This window comes from Scyliorhinus canicula, chromosome 9, assembly GCF_902713615.1.
Source record: "Scyliorhinus canicula chromosome 9, sScyCan1.1, whole genome shotgun sequence".
NCBI classification, from domain to species: Eukaryota; Metazoa; Chordata; class Chondrichthyes; order Carcharhiniformes; family Scyliorhinidae; genus Scyliorhinus; species Scyliorhinus canicula.
The window spans coordinates 69,103,063-69,121,828 of NC_052154.1; the positions used below are offsets into that span (position 1 = coordinate 69,103,063).

At 43.6% G+C, this 18,766-nt stretch overlaps 1 protein-coding gene across 1 annotated transcript in view; it reads right to left on the reverse strand.

Annotated features, from left to right (window-relative positions):
• Nucleotides 1-3,594: 3,594 nt before the first annotated feature.
• rspry1 (ring finger and SPRY domain containing 1) overlaps nucleotides 3,595-18,766 on the reverse strand; it is a 99,220-nt gene continuing 84,048 nt past the window's right edge. Inside the window, exons 11-14 of the mRNA XM_038806861.1 lie at nucleotides 15,418-15,520; nucleotides 12,397-12,549; nucleotides 12,071-12,175; nucleotides 3,595-5,269 (exon numbers count right to left, since the gene is read on the reverse strand). Coding sequence (XP_038662789.1) covers nucleotides 5,173-5,269; nucleotides 12,071-12,175; nucleotides 12,397-12,549; nucleotides 15,418-15,520 — 458 coding nt within the window. The 3' untranslated portion in view covers nucleotides 3,595-5,172. The remainder of the gene's footprint in view (nucleotides 5,270-12,070; nucleotides 12,176-12,396; nucleotides 12,550-15,417; nucleotides 15,521-18,766) is intronic.

Below are 18,766 nucleotides of genomic sequence, written 5' to 3' on the forward strand. Positions count from 1 at the left end.
GCTCTGCTCCACCAGGGGAACAATCAGACTGCTGGTGTGCTCTGCTCCATCAGGGGGACAATCAGACTGCTGGTGTGTTCCGCTCAGCTAGTGGGATAATCAGACTTGCATACTCTGCACTGCCAGGGGGACAATCAGACTGCTGGCACACACTGCTCCGCCAGAGGTACAATCAGACTGCTGGTACGCACTGTTCCTCCAGGGGGACAATCAGACTGCTAGTGCGTTCTGCTCCGCCAGGGGAACAATCAGACGGCTGGTGCACTCTGCTCCACCAGGGAGACAATCATCATAATAATAATAATCTTTATTCGTGTCACAAGTAGGTTTACATTAACATTGCAAAGATACGGTGAAAATCCCCTAGTCGCCACACTCCGGCGCCTATGCGGGTACAGAAAGAGAATTGAGAATGTCCAATTCACACAAGTAAGTCTTTCAGGACTTATGGGAGGAAACTGGTGCACCCGGGCGGAATCCCATGCAGGCACGGGGCAAACGTGCAGACTCCGCACAGTGACCCAAGCTGGGACCCTGGCACTGTGAAGCACAGTGCTAACCACCGTGCTACCGTGTCAGCTCTGAAACATTAACTGTTTGGCTTTCCCAAGATGTTATCAGACTTGCTAATTATATCCAGCACTGTGGCTCCAGGGGACAATGTCACCAATAAAAACAATCATGCTGTTGGTGCGCCAAACTCCACCAGGGGGGGCAATCAGACTGAAGGTGCACTTTGCTCAGTTAGGAGGGCCATCAGGTTTCCGTTTAGAGTTGTTAATTCCTACTGCCTTCATCAGCAAATGATCATAATTCATAAAATGATTTGCAGACTGTTACCTCCAAATGTTATCTCGCCAAATCCCTTCATGGTCTCCAGAAGATTGTATTTGTTCTTCTTTTCGGACTGCTCCTGTCATGACAAAATTTACTGACCAATTCAAGCTACTTTAAAAAGCAGGTGCCTTTTCCTGAAGAACCTTTTTGAGAGGGGATGTCCGGCCCAGAAACATGGCAGTTATCGCTTGAAGGGATTAGCAATTCAGACTCCAATGCATGAACACATTAACTGGAACAAGCTGCGACTATACTCTGGAAAAGAGCCACCTCTCAATATCTAACCCCGTGCACAATTGGGACTCCTGGTCCTTTGAAACCAAAATAACTCAACTGGAATACGATAGATTTCTTTTCATCGTCTCATAAAAAGCAAAGCACATCATCCCATGCCCACATTTCCTTAAAAAGGGCAATGTGCAAGGAGGAACAGTGCAATGTTAGCAAAAACAAAATTTGGTTTTACTGGTGACATCATAGAACATAGAACATAGAACAGTACAGCACAGAACAGAACAGGCCCTTCAGCCCTCGATGTTGTGCCGAGCAATGATCACCCTACTTAACCCCACGTAACCCGTATACCCATAACCCAACAATCCCCCCATTAACCTTACACTACGGGCAATTTAGCATGGTCAATCCACCTAACCCGCACATCTTTGGACTGTAAAGATGGGACGCACCTAAAGCAGCTCCTGGCAAGGTCGCATACTCAGTCCCTTTTCTCCATTCCCCCCCCCCCCCCCCCGGCGTTTATGGTGCCCAAACCTGGTGAGGCTGGTAAGGAAACCTTTCTCTACAGGAACATGAAGTCAGCAGCAAAAACTCCCAACACAAAAAAGACTCGGGGGAAAGCCCGTCGAAGCAAGGTGAAGGAGGGAAGATGGCCGCTGCTGCACCCATTACACTAGACACGTTGGCTGCGGTAATGGCACAAGAATTTGAAACATTCGCCAAGCAGCTAGATAGGCAGCTCAAGCGGCAGGGCCAAGATATTTAAGAAGCTTTGGCCTCAATCTGTGAAAAACTGGTGTGAACGTTAAATGCGGTGAGGGCACAAGGCGAGATGTTAAAGGGGTAGAGACACGAATTTGCCTCGATGAAGGCAGGTGTTGATGATGACAGAAAACAACAAAAGCCTGAAACTGAAAGTGGAGGACCTCGAAAACAGGTCACAGCGGCTAGACTTCAGGTTGGTGGGGTTGTCAGAGGGAGTGGAGGGTTCAAAGTTGAAAGTAATTTTCTGGAAAGATATCTAAGCTGGTGGGAGGAGATGAAGTGTTCACTCCTCCAGAATTGGACATATACATTGGGTGCTTAGACCAAAAATGCCACTGCGGGCGGTTATAATCTGCTTCCAGAGTTACAAAAAGGAAAGAAAGGGTCTTGCGAGTAGGTGTGGAGGGCTGGGAACATCGACTGACACAGGTATATGGTCCAAAAATTCATCAGGATGTTAGAGCTGAGTTGGTAAAAAGAGCTGCTTCAACAGGGCAAAGGCAGTGTTTTAGAAGAAGGTTGTCAGCTTTGGAGTGGTGTACCTGGTGTGGTTATGGGTTACAATTAATTCGAATGACTACTTTTTGCCACTCCAGTGTCATCCGAGAGAAGAAGTTGTGACTGTTGTGACAAGGCCTATCTTTGGACTCTGTCTCAAGGAGGATGTAGATATGCTACTGTTTTTACCCATTTCCATTTGGGCTCTGTTGGGAGAAGGGGTGTTTGTAAAAAGGAGATTGGTACAGGTTCCTTGGGAGAGAGGAGTGTTTTTTTCTGGGCCGTATTACAATTGGGACTCGTTACTGTTGTTTTTTCTGATATATGTATTGCTACTGTTGTACTGTATAATTGTTTCACATTTGATATAACATGCTAAAAGTTCAATAAATATGTGGCAAGGTAGCTAGCACTGCTTCCTGGCCCCGGTCACTGTGTGTGGAGTTTGCACATTCCCCTCACAAACCCAAAGATGTTCAGGGTAGGTGGATTGGGCATGCTAACGTATCCCTTAATTGGGAAACAAAATGAATTGGATACTTTAAATTTATTTTTTAAAGTTCAATCAAAATAGTGTTAAGAAACATAATCTGGATTGCAAATTAACACGGAGTACTGAAATCAAAACAGAAAATGCTGGATAACAGGTCTGGCAGCATCTCTGGAGAGAGAAACAGAAGTGGAGACTGTGACACCCAAGACTCAAAATGTTAACTGTTTCTCTCTCCACAGATACGGACATACCTGCTGAGTTTATTCAGCATTTTCTGCTTTGATTTCAGATTTCCAGTGTCCGCAGTATTTTGCTTTTACCAAGAATACAGAAAGCTAAAGTTTATTAAAAATCATAGGACATATTTGCAGTCTCCAGTTGAACAGTCTCCCGAAAACAGTAACTAATCCTCTCAGCTATGATCAAACATAATTTCCAAGCCATGTCAAAAGGTATTCTAACATCGCAAGCTTTTTCACATCCAGTTTTGTAAGAGCAATAGGAATCAATATATTTTAAAATATTTGACAGCAATAAGGGACTGCATTTCAGCATCAGGGAAGGTATTTCTAACTGCCCAACAGAAGGTTCATTTCTGATCGTAACATGTCACATATAAAATATTCCTTTTTCTAGGCAGTGGAACTAAATCTGAATGTTATATATCTGTTCAGGTAAAAACGTGCAATGTACATACAAAATTGAATGTGAAGATGTCACTCACTTTTTCCAATGTTCCAACAAATGTTTCTCAAGTCTTCAAACATTTTCTGTATTCAAATTTATTATGCAAATAAATTTCTGAAAACACCAGTTTTCATGTTTGACATTGGACAAGAATACCATTATCTGATTTTTGTACAGTGGTAAATAGGAATGTAGTAAAATCTTGTAAAGTACTTTTGGTGCAGCATAATAATGATCAAGAGTAACCAGTGGAATTGTCCACCAATAAAACCCAACATGACATACCAAACTAGTCCAAAAATGGCACTATGCTCCATTTTTAAGCCTAATTATTCAACAATTGTTCCTCAAACTGCTTCATGAATTTTTTTTAAAACAAAAGTTGCTATATCCCTTTCCTGCCCTAGATTTGAGAGAAGTGTTTTTGAAACAGACTTTCATAATTCATTGCTCCAGCAAGTGCTTTTCTGGTCCGAAAGAAATTAGAGGCGGGGAGGGGCGGGGAGAATGCACAAATCTGTTGCATTACAAAACTTGGCAAATGCAATCATTAATGTTAAAGATGAATGAAAAAAATCTTGCATCAGTGAAACACGCATCGTTTCATTAAATAAATAATTTATAATTTTGCTATCCACAAGGCTTAGTTCTGTCGACAGATTACAAATGTTTTTGTGATTAAACAAAACTTGAAAGTATGTTGATTACCAGAGATTTCTTAATTTTTTTTAAACGTTCAATGTTCTTTGGATCCATCAGATCTCAAATTCGAAGTAATTTGGCAAATCTTGCAGTTTTGCGTAGCTCATCTTCGATGTCATTTTTCTCCAGCAGAAGGTGATACTGTTAATCTTGACACAAACTTGTACCTTGTGGAACACTGCCCATGAAAGTAAACATTTCTGCATATAGGTAATAATGGAAAGCAGATTTCTCAGTATTCATGAATGTTTATTCTTGATTTGCTGCCATTGCATATATCTTAGAGCCTTCTGTAGCCCTTCAGAGCTATTGATGGATGGGATGATGTACCAGACTGATGCGAAATTAAAGTACGTATGGTGGGCAGCACCTTCTTATAGTGAGGGCAAAAAAACAGAAACAAGTGATCTCTTTCTTCTTGAAACAAGGTGGAGTTTGCATCTTTTAAAAACTTCAGATTTTTTTGTGCTCTTCAAGAGGAAGGATATTAAGTGCTCAGGAATAGAACACTTCCCATTGCAGGTACCCAATATCCATGTCAAGCACTCTCAGGTCAGATGTTTTGTTAGATTCAGAGTAAGGTTTCTCCACACTGCCCCATAATGTGCCTCACCCCAACCACTGAACCTCAAACCACCATCACAGCACTCTACTGCAACAATATGACATTTTATATATTCCCACAGTAGCCAACATGTGGCATCAGCTAGATCACCAATATAGTGCTAAAATGCAGCCAGGTATGTGCTGAGAGTCCATGCACACTCGGAACTTTGCTGAAACTGCCCAAACTTATTCCATTGGAATCTATGCCAAGTTAGCCCTTTTTGGCCAATGGACTGATACTAGCATCCACAAGCATTGCACTTGGACAGTACATGTCCCTGCTGGAGTTTCAGTTGTTAGCACTTGGTACACTTATGTTGATCAGAACAGGTCATAGAAGCAAAAGTTCAGGAAACGTGTGAAATCAGCCTGACCCGGGTCTTTATTTCTTGTCGACACAAGGGACAGGTGTCCAGCTGCAAGGCACATTCCATGCATAGATCACTGGTAAACAGAAAGATCAACTGTTAAGATAAACTTTCCAAAATATCTGGGTGACCATTGTAGCGCCACACATATTGCAAAACTAGATTATCCTCAATTAAAACTGCATACTTGTAATTTAAAGTGTGAAAATACTACTGTACTTGATTACAGAATAAAACATTACACTGCCCCAATATTTAGTGCCACTGTATCCCAGTCCAGCACAGATAAGAGTACTGCAATTTTAGGGAATCTGCAAGACTAGTTTCCCCCATTATACTTCCCATGAATTATTCTGGCCATTTCCTTAGGAGATATCCTAGTGTACATTAATGGGAAAGCCAGAGGCTTCCTATAACTCGGGAAAGATTTGTTCAGCCAACAGGGAAATGGATCACTTCAGAAAGTTATATTGCTGGCAATCTATTCGGCCATTACAGCTCATGTTCCTGGGATGAACAGAGATAGAGTTATAACGCAGTTGCTAAGAAATCTTGTGGGGTTGTCCCAGTCAGGTGGGGTAGTTTCAGCTCGGACAGAACTAAAAGTTGGTCTCTTCAAAGATGAACAGGTCTCAAATGAACCATCCTCATCCAGTTTGCTGGTCTGCGGGTCTATGGACTGGACCTTGGAGCACCAATGAATTTTTCTTTTGTCTACTCAACAGCCCTCAAAATGTTCTATAGTCACATACAAGATTGACAGCTGACAAAATAAGAATTAAAAAAAAGGGACTCAATACTCCAGCCATCACTGGATCAGCAGTACTTGCTGGGCCATGAAACTGCAGTTTAGAACCGAAGGGACATAGCAGCCTTTATAGAATGGACATGCTATACACCGGCACATCTTCCTTCATTTCATGACTTCATTGGCATTTTATAAAATCAAATGCACTCATTCTTCAGGGACAAATGAATGGTTTGAACATAGTAGAACAATTTTCTTAAATATGTTTCAAATAAATTGGGGCAACTTTATGCATGTTAATACTCACAGGGAAAACTGCAGCAACAAAATAATCATGCTTATACACAAGCGCTTTTATTTACATAAATCTGAAACTGATTTACAATGCACACTGCAGAGTGGTCAGCAAGCCATAAAAAGGCTTTTAATCTTTGGGAGGGATAAGACAGTAAGCTTTTTTATAGTATCAATTTTGAATTGAGCGTTAAAGGGGTACATCATTAAGCACCTCCTTTTACAGATTAGATCACTAATTTTCCCTTCTTTTACCAAGTTCTTTCCTTCGGGCCACAGAATGCTGGTTAGTGAAGGTAGCCCATCAGGTTTTAAAGACAAATAAATGAAAAGGCATCATGCAATGTCCAGTGGACATTGTGCAATATCCAGTGGTTATCTGAAGTATCCGCCCAGTGAACTAACGGACACTACAAATAAATAACCAAAGATTCATTAGCCACACAGCCAGATCAGTTTAGTCGAAGAATTAATCATCAGCAATTTAAAGAACCATAGTCCGATAAATATATTATGTATGCTCAACAAGCTGAGGGGTAGACACCAAGAATGTGAGCAGCATCGATTAAGAATTTAATTTACTGAAAACTCCTGGCAAAAGGGGTTGATTTTGTTCCTGGTGCATACCAAGACAAAAAATGGTAATGTGGGTGTTAACAAGGCAATTTGCTATTGTAAAAGGTGCAGTTTCAGAGACTATTAGTGAGCACAAAAAGGATTTATTAACAAGAAATGTACAGCAGCCACATGGCTGCAGCCAGCTCTCAAAATGTCTGCCTAGGAGCCTTCCACTATGGGGTGATCCAAAACCGAGCCCCGATTGGTCTCACAGGCCAGGTGACCCTTACTCCGCTGTACTGCCCTGGAAGGAACAACCACCACAGCTATTTAGGTGTTAGAATGCATTAACAGGACAGAGTTAAAGTGGTATGAAAGGAGGAAGAGCATTGAAACTTTAAGCACCAGGCTGTACTTTGGTCTACGCCTGCAAAGGTTTATTTTACATGTGCAACTGCCGAAATACTTTGAGTTAAAATTCAAAATTTAAGAACTGTCAAGAAAAATTTGTATGGAGGTCGAAAACAGTTAATTGCACCTCAGGCTTCTAAAAGCTTTGTTGTCTTTCAATCCAAGATTCTTAAAAACATGACTGCAACAGTCAAACAGACTAACCCAGGCTTTTAACCCGTACTTCACCAAACATGTACATACCTACATTCATCACAAGCTGGTGATTTCTTCCCTAATGCAGGGAGTCTAGTAAACCAGACAGATGAGCTGAAGACCGATAGAAATACTTGGAAATATAGTATCATAGCTCTTCTTACTGAAATGTGGCAAGGGCAGGAATGGCAACTCATCATTCCAGGTTACAAGGTTTTTAGGCAGGATAATAAAGAGACTATTTTTTTTTTAAATGATAGGGCGACCATACTGTTGGTTAAAGAAACCCTCATAGCTGTGAGGAAGGGTGACATGCTCCAAGGAGCATCAAATGAGATCACATGGGTTGAACAAAGGCAGAAAATAAGGTCATGATGTGGAGATGCCGGCGTTGGACTGGGGTGAGCACAGTAAGAAGTCTTACAACACCAGGTTAAAGTCCAACAGGTTTGTTTCAAACACGAGCTTTCGGAGCACGGCTCCTTCTTCAGGTGAATGGAAAGGCTTGTTCCAGAAATGTTTATATAGACACAGTCAGAGATGCCCCGGAATGCGAGCACCTGCAGGCAATCAAATCATCAAAGATGCAGAGAGAGAGGTAACTCCAGGTTAAAAAGGTGTGAATTGTCCCAAGCCAGTTCAGTCGGTAGGCCTCTGCAAGTCCAGGCTTGTTGGTGGGGGCCGAATGTAATGCGACATGAATCCCAGATCCCGGTTGAGTCCGCATTCATGCGTGCGGAACTTAGCTATAAGTTTTTGCTCAGCAATTTTGCGTTGTCGCGTCTCCTGAAGGCCTCCTTGTAGAATGCTGACCCGGAGATCAGAGGCTGAATGTCCTTGACTGCTGAAGTGTTCCCCAACTGGAAGGGAACAGTCCTGCCTGTTGATAGTCGCACGATGCCCGTTTATTCGTTGTCGCAGTGTCTGCATGGTCTCGCCAATGTACCACGCTTCGGGACATCCTTTCCTGCAGCGTATGAGGTAGACTACATTGGTCGAGTCGCACGAGTATGCGCCGCGTACCTGGTGGGTGGTGTTTCCACGTGTAATGGTGGTGTCCATGTCGATGATCTGGCATGTCTTGCAGAGATTACCCTGGCAGGGTTTTGTGGTGTTGTGGTTGCTGTTCTGAAGGCTGGGTAATTTGCTGCAAACAATGGTTTGTTTGAGGTTGCGCGGTTGTTTGAAGGCCAGTAGTGGGGGTGTGGGGATGACCTTGGCAAGATGTCCATCCTCGCTGATGATGTGTTGGAGGCTGCGAAGAAGATGTCGTAGTTCAACTACGACATCTTCTTCGCAGCCTCCAACACATCATCAGCGAGGATGGACATCTTGCCAAGGTCATCCCCACACCCCCACTACTGGCCTTCAAACAACCGCGCAACCTCAAACAAACCATTGTTTGCAGCAAATTACCCAGCCTTCAGAACAGCAACCACAACACCACAAAACCCTGCCAGGGTAATCTCTGCAAGACATGCCAGATCATCGACATGGACACCACCATTACACGTGGAAACACCACCCACCAGGTACGCGGCGCATACTCGTGCGACTCGACCAATGTAGTCTACCTCATACGCTGCAGGAAAGGATGTCCCGAAGCGTGGTACATTGGCGAGACCATGCAGACACTGCGACAACGAATAAACGGGCATCGTGCGACTATCAACAGGCAGGACTGTTCCCTTCCAGTTGGGGAACACTTCAGCAGTCAAGGACATTCAGCCTCTGATCTCCGGGTCAGCATTCTACAAGGAGGCCTTCAGGAGACGCGACAACGCAAAATTGCTGAGCAAAAACTTATAGCTAAGTTCCGCACGCATGAATGCGGACTCAACCGGGATCTGGGATTCATGTCGCATTACATTCGGCCCCCACCAACAAGCCTGGACTTGCAGAGGCCTACCGACTGAACTGGCTTGGGACAATTCACACCTTTTTAACCTGGAGTTACCTCTCTCTCTGCATCTTTGATGATTTGATTGCCTGCAGGTGCTCGCATTCCGGGGCATCTCTGACTGTGTCTATATAAACATTTCTGGAACAAGCCTTTCCATTCACCTGAAGAAGGAGCCGTGCTCCGAAAGCTCGTGTTTGAAACAAACCTGTTGGACTTTAACCTGGTGTTGTAAGACTTCTTACAGAAAATAAGGTGGAAACACACTTCTGGGAATATACTATAGACCTCTAGGCTGAAGGATGTAGAAGAGCAATTATGTAGTCAAATTGCCAAGAATTGCAAAAAACAAAAAGGACAGCAATGGTTGGGCAATTCAACTATTACATTAACTGGGAAAAATTCAGTTTAAAAGATACAGGGGCCTCACGGTAGCATGATGGTTAGCATCAATGCTTCACAGCTCCAGGGTCCCAGGTTCGATTCCCGGCTGGGTCACTGTCTGTGTGGAGTCTGCACGTCCTCCCCGTGTGTGCGTGGGTTTCCTCCGGGTGCTCCGGTTTCCTCCCACAGTCCAAAGATGTGCGGGTTAGGTGGATTGGCCATGCTAAAATTGCCCGTAGTTACGGGTTATGGGTATACGGGTTACGTGGGTTTAAGTAGGGTGATCATTGCTCGGCACAACATCGAGGGCCGAAGGGCCTGTTCTGTGCTGTACTGTTCTATATAGAACACACAGAATTCGTAAAATACATTCAGAATTCCTTCAGTCAGTTTGCAGCAAGCTCAACACGAGGGTTAATTCTGGACCGAGTTTTAGGAAGGTGCATCAAAATAATGCATTTCAGTAGCAATTATTCTAATGCAGCTCAATTTAGGGTAGTTATGGAAAAGGTTGAAGATAGATCAAGAGAAGGAATCTTAAATGGAAGAAAGGTCACTTTTACTCTGGAGCGGAAATAGCTACCGTCAGGGCAGTGGAAGTCATTGGAGGAGGAGTTAAAGAGGATTCAGAACAAATATATACTCGCAAATAAGGACAAGACTCACAAAGCTAGACTCCATTATAACCCCGAGGACCAATTAGAGAGCAAAAGACTCGTGTGTAGAGGTGGAAGATGTGGGCATGGTTCTTACTAAATACTTTGCATCCGTCTTCGCAAGAGGGATGATGCAGGCATTGTACTTAATCCAAGTGTGAAACATTGGATGGGATAAACAGAGAGATAGGAGCAATTAAAGGTGTTATGCATCCTTGAAAGTAGATAAATCATCAAAGAACAGTACAGCACAGGAACAGGCCTTGCGCCGATCATGATGCCCGTTTAAAATTCTGCACTTCAGGGGTTTGTATCCCTCCATTCTCACCCAATTCATCAAGATGCCTCTTAAATGCTGCTATCCTATCTGCTTCCGGGGGTGGGTCAGCTGATTAAGGAGCTGCGCTCCTTAACATTTGACAAGATACCCAATTGGAATCATAAAAGTAAAAGCTCATGGGGTTCAAGGGAAATTGACTCAGTGGCCATGAAGCAGATAGTTATGGTTAATGGGTGCTTTTATGATTAGAAGGCTTCCAGTGGGGTTCCACAAACTCCATAGCTGATTTCTGTGCTGTTGGTAATATACATCAACGATTTATAAATGAATGTTGAGGGCATAATAAGTTTGCAGATATAAAAATTGACAGTGATTGATAGCAAGGAAGAAAAATGTAGACTGCAGAAAAATATCAATGGATTGGTCAGATGGGTGAGAAAAAATAACGCAAATGGAATTCAATCCAGATATAAAGCATTAGAGGACAAACAGGGCAAGGGAATGTATAATAAATGATCGGACTTTTGAGAAGTGTTAAAGACCTTGGACTGAATGTTTATAGGTAGGTAAAATGGTCAAAGCAAATGAGAGATAGAACCTACGTTAATAAAATTGAGGGGCTGACATCAACTTAAAAAGGAGGAACCCAGGCCTATTTCTCTTAAAAGAGTGTGTCAATAACCACGTAATTAGAAGGATTTTAGAGTCATAGAGAAATATTTTCACCCAAAGAATGGTAGGGGTCTGGAACTCACTACATGAATGGGACAGTATAGATAAGAATATTCATCACCTTTTTAAAAAATCATTTGGATATGCACTGGAGATACTGTAACCTACCAGGCTAGGAATCAGAAACCGGATCGTGTGATTAGACTGAATAACTCCGCTAGCATGGACACGATGGGCCACGTGGCCTCCTTCTGTGCCATAAATCAAAGTTGCAAAAGACTCAGGAAGCACATGAATAAAAATTCAAAAAATTTGAAGCTTCTCCGAAAACCTGTGAACATAATTCAAACCTTTCCCTTTGAGGACTTGGTCTTCTAGAAGATACAATGCGAGGATCAATTTTCTAATGCCAGAAATTATACAAGCATTTTCAGGAATGCCACTTAGAGGCTGGACCCTTATAAGGGTCATTCTTGTACAACTCCTACAGGCCACTGAAGCAACAGATGAATTGGGCATGGCAGACATTTTATTTTGTTCAGACCCCTCTATTCTGGGAAAGATAGGCAAGGGCAATTGAAGTCACCCCCTATAACAGCACAAAGACGTCAGTACCCAGAATAATGGAAAGGTATGAAAAATCTGGTATGTGAAAGGTAGCTTGCTTCAAATATTAAGAAAAAAAACAGTGGTTCCAATGTGAAAAGAAGAAACTGTAAACATGGACAACCATGATAAATAAGCAGAGATGCTTTGGCTAAAACAAGACTGTAACATACCTATGTCCACATGGTTTGAGTTCTGTATCAGCCATCTCATCACAGCACAGTGTGCAGCAGTTTTCCCGTATGCTCACTTGTTTTAATAAAGCTAGGCGCCTGTGCCTGAAACACAACACAATTGACAGTTTTATAAACCATTATACTAGATCTTTGATTACATTCACTTTCTAATCATTACAACATACAGGCATCTTTTGAGGACCCAACAGAAGAACATCTATTGGTTATTTAAAATGGGGATTTTTTTTAAAGCAAGGCCTCAAGACCTCAAATATAGCATAGTGCAGTTAAGTCTTTTTTTGTTTGATACTAATTGTACTCACCTTGGAAGAATGATTTTTTCTTCTGGCGAGAGGGAAGCATATTCATTAAATGTGCTGAACTTCACTGTTGGTGGATACTTAAATGGTTTTGCTCCAAAATTAAACTCACACTGTTGGTAAGACATGAAACTGGCAGCAGCAAAGAAGCCAGATCTGCAATTGAATGCAATGTTAAGAAAATAGTAAATATAAAACCATACTCGACATTTAATCTTCACAATTTTGGAAATGCAATAAAAGTATACTCTGTATATCGAAAAAAGCAGTATTGTTATTTTCAATGGTGACATTTGCATTCGATGTTGACAGGTCAGCGTCGCTTTAGTTCTTCAGTGGTGGAAGTGTCGCAAAACAGTGGGGGCCAAATTCAAGTTGAGATGGCTGGACAGCCTTTAAACACTGGCTGATCCAACAAAAAAAAACGGTGGGCTCCACCGGTGGGATGCTCCGTCCCACCGCGCCTCATTTCTGCCTCACCCCACTGGTGGGATGTTCCGTTACACCGGTCAATGGGGTTTCCCATTGTGGGGCAGCCCCACGCTGTCTGGAAACCCCCAGGCTGCCGGCAAAACGGAGCATCCCGCCGACAGAGAATCCCGCCCCACATACAGGTTGTGAAGTAGGCATACCACCATGGGATTTAAAATATATCCAACATATTGTCTCTTCTCTGTCCTTGGGTTGTAAAGCCATGTCTCTAATAATCTTAGTCATACCTACAAAACCCAAATTTATTTGTTTATTCTTGTAAGCATTTCGGCTATGACTCTCGAAGGAACTCTACTTCCAGCAAATGTAACTCCTCTATTCAAAAAAGGAGACAGAAAGCAGGAAGCTACAGGCTAGTTAGCTTAACATCTGTCACAGGGAAAATATTAGAAACTATTGAAGACGTCATAGCAGGGCACTTGGCCACATTCAAAGTAATCAGATCGATTTAACATGGTTTTGAAATCATTTTTAATCCATTTATTGGAGCTCTTCAAAGTAATAAAGTATGGCGTGGATAGAGGGGAACTGGTTGGTTGTGTACTTCGATTTCCAGAAGGAATTTGATACGGTACCACAAATGACATCACAGCAAATAAAAGCTCATGGTGTCAGGAGTAACATAATATTAATAATAATGATAATAATAATCACTTATTGTCACAAGTAGGCTTCAATGAAATTACTGTGAAAAGCCCCTAGTTGCCACATTCTGTCGCCTGTGCGGGGAGGCCAGTACGGGAATTGAACCCGTGCTGCTGGCCTTGTTCTGCATTACAAGCCAGCTGTTTAACCCACTGTGCTAAACCAGCCCCTTTATTGGCATGGATAGAAGTTGGGCTAGCTAACAGGAAACAGTAGGCATAAATGGTTCATATTCTGGTTGGCAAGATGTAACAAGTGGGATCAATGTTGGGGTCTCAAGTCTTTTACAGTATACATGACTTGGCTGAAGGGAATAACAGTTTGTTTGCTAAATTTGATGATACAAAGTTAGGTAGGTAAGTTTTGAAGAGGACACAAGGAGGTTACAAAGGGATATAAATATGTTAAGTGAGTGGGCAAAGATTTGGCAAATATAGTATAATGTGGGAAAGTGAGAAATTGTCCATTTTGGCAGGAATAATAAAAAAGCATATTATCCACATGAGATATTGCAAACCTCTGACACAGAGAGATCAGAGTGTTCTAGTGCATGAATTGCAAAAGCTTAGTCTGCAGGTACAGTGAATTATTAGGAAAGCCAATTGCTTATTCGGAGGACAGCTAAATCCAAAAGTAGAGGTGTTATGTTGCAGTTATATGCTTCACTAGTTGGAGTGCTGAGTATTGGTCTCTGCATTTAAGGATGGACGTAAATGCTTGCAAGCAGTTCAGAGAAGTTTTACTAGACTTATATGTGGAGTGCAAGGGTTGACTTATGGAGGAACGGTTGGACAAGTTAGATTTGTTCTGCTGGAGTTCAGAAGAGTAAGATGCAACTTGATTGAAACATGCGAGGTCCTGAAGGGTGAATGTGGAAAGGATGTTAATTTTGTGGGAGAATCTAGAACTAGGGGCTACCGTTTAAACTAAGTGTCATCTTTTTAAGACAAGAGATGAAGAGAATTGTTGTCTTGAAGTGTCAAGAGTTTTTGGAGTTCTCTTCCTCAAAAGGTGGTGAAACCAGAGTCTTTGAATATTTTGATGGCGGATAGACTTCTTTGTAAGCCATGGGGTGAAAGGTTATCAGCGGTTCGATGGGAAGATGGGGTTGAGGTATCAGATCAACCATGATCTTATTGAATGGCAGGTTCAAGGGGACGAGTGGCCTAATCTTGGCACTAATGTTCTATCTCAGTTCCTCCCCCTTGGCTTCTTGCACTCTTAACTCCCAATGCCTCCCCTTTCCTTTACAGCAGATATTATTTCTCCCTTCTCTGTTACTTTTTCTCCCTCCCACCAATCCCTGGTGGACAAGCTTTGGGGAAATCAGGATGAGTAACTCATGTCCAGCCTCTGACCTATTCTTGTTGTCAGGTCATATTTGTATGGTTGGCTCAGTTGGGAGTTTCTGTCAATGGTAACCTCCAGGATGTTGATAGTTTTTTTTGGGGGGGGGGGGGTTTGTACACCCAGAATAAGTTCTGTGTTCTTGCCGCCCTTCTTACAATTGGTGTTCAACACGGAGGAGTTTTGATTCATCAGCTGTGCGAGTGCAGTAGTGGTAAATAGGTTTCCTTGTCCACTGTTTGACATGACTCCATGAGACTTTATTTGATCTACAGTCAATGCTCAAGACTCCCTCCTTACTGTACGACTGTGCCATGAGCTCCAGTCACAACACAATGAAGGCAATTGGCCCATTATATCCCTGCAAGCTCTCTGCAGGTGTAATGCCCCGGCCTTCCCCCATAGCTCTACAATGTTTTCTTTTCAAATAATTATTCAATTTCCTTTTGAAAGCCATGACTGAATTTACCTCCACCACATGCTCAGGCAGTGCTTTCCAGATCGTTACCATTCGATGCATTTAAGTTGAAATTTACTTACATGGCTGATGAAAAGACTTGCTTCTCTGGGGGTAGCTGGTTTCCATTAAGATAGAAAATCATTGCCTTCTTATTCAAGTCTAAAAGAAATCCTATTGTGTCCCCTGCATGGAAAGAGAACAAGGAATATTACTAGTGAATAATCTACATGAACCATAAAATGTTAGGTCGTTTCAAATTCAATTTGAAGGGCATAATGTTTCTGGATAAAGTCCACAACAATTCACCAAAAAGATAATCAGATGGATGGATTTTTGAATTCTTGAATTCTATGCAACTTATTCACAATAAACAGGAGCAAAATGAGAGATCTTTTATGTTCAGTTAATTTATGTGATCATTTACTCACTAAGACTCTAAGGACCTCAGCTCATGTCATCACACAATCAATGTCAGAATGCATCAATATGGTATCAATTTGTCTACACCAAACTTATCAATATGCAACTCATCTCACAGCAATCATTTATTAATTTAAAAAAATTAACGGGTTAGTCTGGAGAGAGGACAACGCCCGCTGTGGAGGCTGGATGTGGGGTTGTTAGCGGACGAAGCAATCGGTGGACGGGTTAACAAGTCCATCCAAAACTATCTGGAAACAAATGATACAGGGGAGGCAGCGACGGTTTGGGAAGCTTTGAAGGCAGTGGTCAGAGGGGAATTAATCTTGATATGGGCCCACAGAGAAAAGGCGGAACGGGCAGAGAGGGGCAAGTTATTTGAGGAGATACTCTAGGTGGACAGGAGATACTCGGAGGCCCCTGACTCGGGGCTCCTGAGGGAGCGGCGTAGATTGTAGGCGGAGTTTGGGCTGTTGACTACAGGGAAAGCGGTGGAACATCTGATGAAGACAAGGGGGACGATTTAGGAGTACTTGGAAAAAGCATTTAGAATGTTAGCGCACCAGTTCAGAACAAGGGAGGCGGCCAGGGAGAGTAAAGAGTAGAGTTGGGAATACGGTCCTAGACCCAGTGGGGGTGAATGAGGTGCTTAAGGACTTTTACAGCAAATTAAATGAGTCGGAACCCCCGGCGGGGGTGGAGGGGATGAGGCAGTTTTTGGATCAGTTGAGGTTCCAGAGCGTGGATGAGGATCTGGTGGAAGGGCTGGGAGCCCCAATTGAAATTGAGGAAATAATTGAGGGGCTGGAGGGACTGCAGTCGGGCAAGGCCCCGGGGCCAGGCAGCTACCCGGTGGAATTCTATGAAAAGTTTTCAGATATTGAGCCCACTGCTGGTGGGGACATTTAATGAAGCAAGAGAGAAGGGATTTCATTGATCCTGAAATGGGAGAAGGATCAATGCGGGTCATACAGACCAATTTCTCTTCTGAATGTGGACGCCAAACTGCCGACTAAGATACTGGCCACAAGGATAGAGGATCGTGTCCGGGGGGATCTTAAACAACACCAAGGGACAAGGCAAGGGTGCCCCTTTTCCCCGCTACTGTTTGCTCTGGCCATAGAGCCATTGGCCATGGTGTTAAGAGCCTCAAGGAACTAGAAAGGGCTGGTTTGGAGAGTGGTGGAGCACCAGGTCTCGCTTTACGCAGATGACCTGCTCTTGTATATTTCAGACCGTTTGGAGGGGATGGGGAAAGTAATGTGAATCTTGGGGGAATTTGGTAACTTTTCGGGATATAAATTGAACATGGGGAAAAGCGAGGTTCTCGCGATCCAGGCAAGAGGGCAGGAGAAGAGACTGGGGAGCTGCTGCTTAGAATGGTAGGAAAGAGCTTTCGGTATCTGGGAATGGGAGCCACTGCACAAGTTAAACCTATCCCAGATTGTAGAACAAATGAAAGAGGACTTTGAGAGATGGAACATGCCCCTGCTACCACTGGCAGGGAGGGTACAGACCATGAAAATGAAGGTCCTCCCCAGATTTCTGTTCGTCTTTCAGTGCCTCCCCATCTTCATCCCAAGGGCCTTTTTCAAGCAGGTGAATAAGGTTATTGCAGGCTGTGTGGGGGCGGGTAAAACACCGCGAGTGAAGAAAGTGTTTGTAATTACTACTGGGCGGCTAATAGAGCCATGATTAGGAAGTGGGTATGGGGGAGGAGTCGGTGTGGGAGCGGATGGAGGCGGTGTCATGCAAAGACACAAGTTTGGGAGCACTGGTAACGGTATCTCTTCAGTTCTCGCCGGCCCGATACTGCACAAGTCCGGTGGTGATGGCGCCCCTGAGAATCTGGGGGCAGTGGAGGAGATATAAGAGAGAGGAGGGAGCATCGGTTTGGACCCCGATTGAAAATAACCATCGGTTTGTACCGGGTAGGCTGGATGGTGGGTTCCGGAGACGACAAAGGGCAGGGATTAGGAGGATGGGGTATTTATTTATAGATGGGAGCTTTCCCAGCTTGAAAGCCTTGGAGGATAAATTTGAATTGCCAGCAGGGAATGGGTTTAGGTATTTGCAGGTGCGAGACTTCTTGAGAAAGCAGGCTCCGGCCTTCCCGGTGCTGCCACCAACGGGGATACAGGATAGAGTAGTCTCCTGTACCTGGGTTGGAGAGGGGAAGATATTAGGTATTTACCAGGAACTTTTGGATGCGGAGGAAACTCCGGTGGAGGAGCTTAAGAGCAAGTGGGGGGAAGAGCTGGGAGGAGAGATAGAGGCGGGTCTGTGGGCGGATGCCCTATGCAGGGTGAATACAACCTCATCATGTGCCAGGCTTAGCCTGATACAATTCAAGGTAGTCCACCAGGTACACACGACAGTGGCCCGGATGAGCAAGTTTTTTGGGGTAGAGGACAGGTGTGTGAGGTGTGCAGGAAGCCCAGCAAATCATGTCCACATGTTTTGGGCATGCCTGAAGCTTGGAGAGTTTTGGCAGGGTTTTGCTAAGGCAATGTCCACTGTACTAAAAACACGGGTGGTGTCGCGCCCGGAGGTGGCAATCTTTGGAGTGTCGGACGAGCTGGGAGCTCAGCGGGCGAAAGAGGCCGACATCTTGGCCTTTGCCTCCTTTGGCTTTGTCTTTCAGAATTGAGCCAGCTCAGTCAGTTATGGTGCCACAGGGTCTCCCTTTAGAGATGGACATTGAAGTCTCTCGCCTGAAGTACATTTATACCCTTGTTACTCCAAGTGATGCCAACGTATAGGAGCACTGATTCAATAGCTCAGGGGGCAGTATCCGAGAACCAGCTGATTTTTTTCCCCAGGTTTTACCTGATGCCATAAGACTTGAAGATCAAGACCATTGCCCATTACCTCCTGACTCTATTACTGCTGTACTGTCACTTTGATTGGTCTGCTTGCCAGTAGCAGAGGGTACACCAAGAAATTCTGATGGAGGACTCGGAGATGTTGGTTCAAGAGTATGATTTTGTGAATGTAACGATTCTGCTG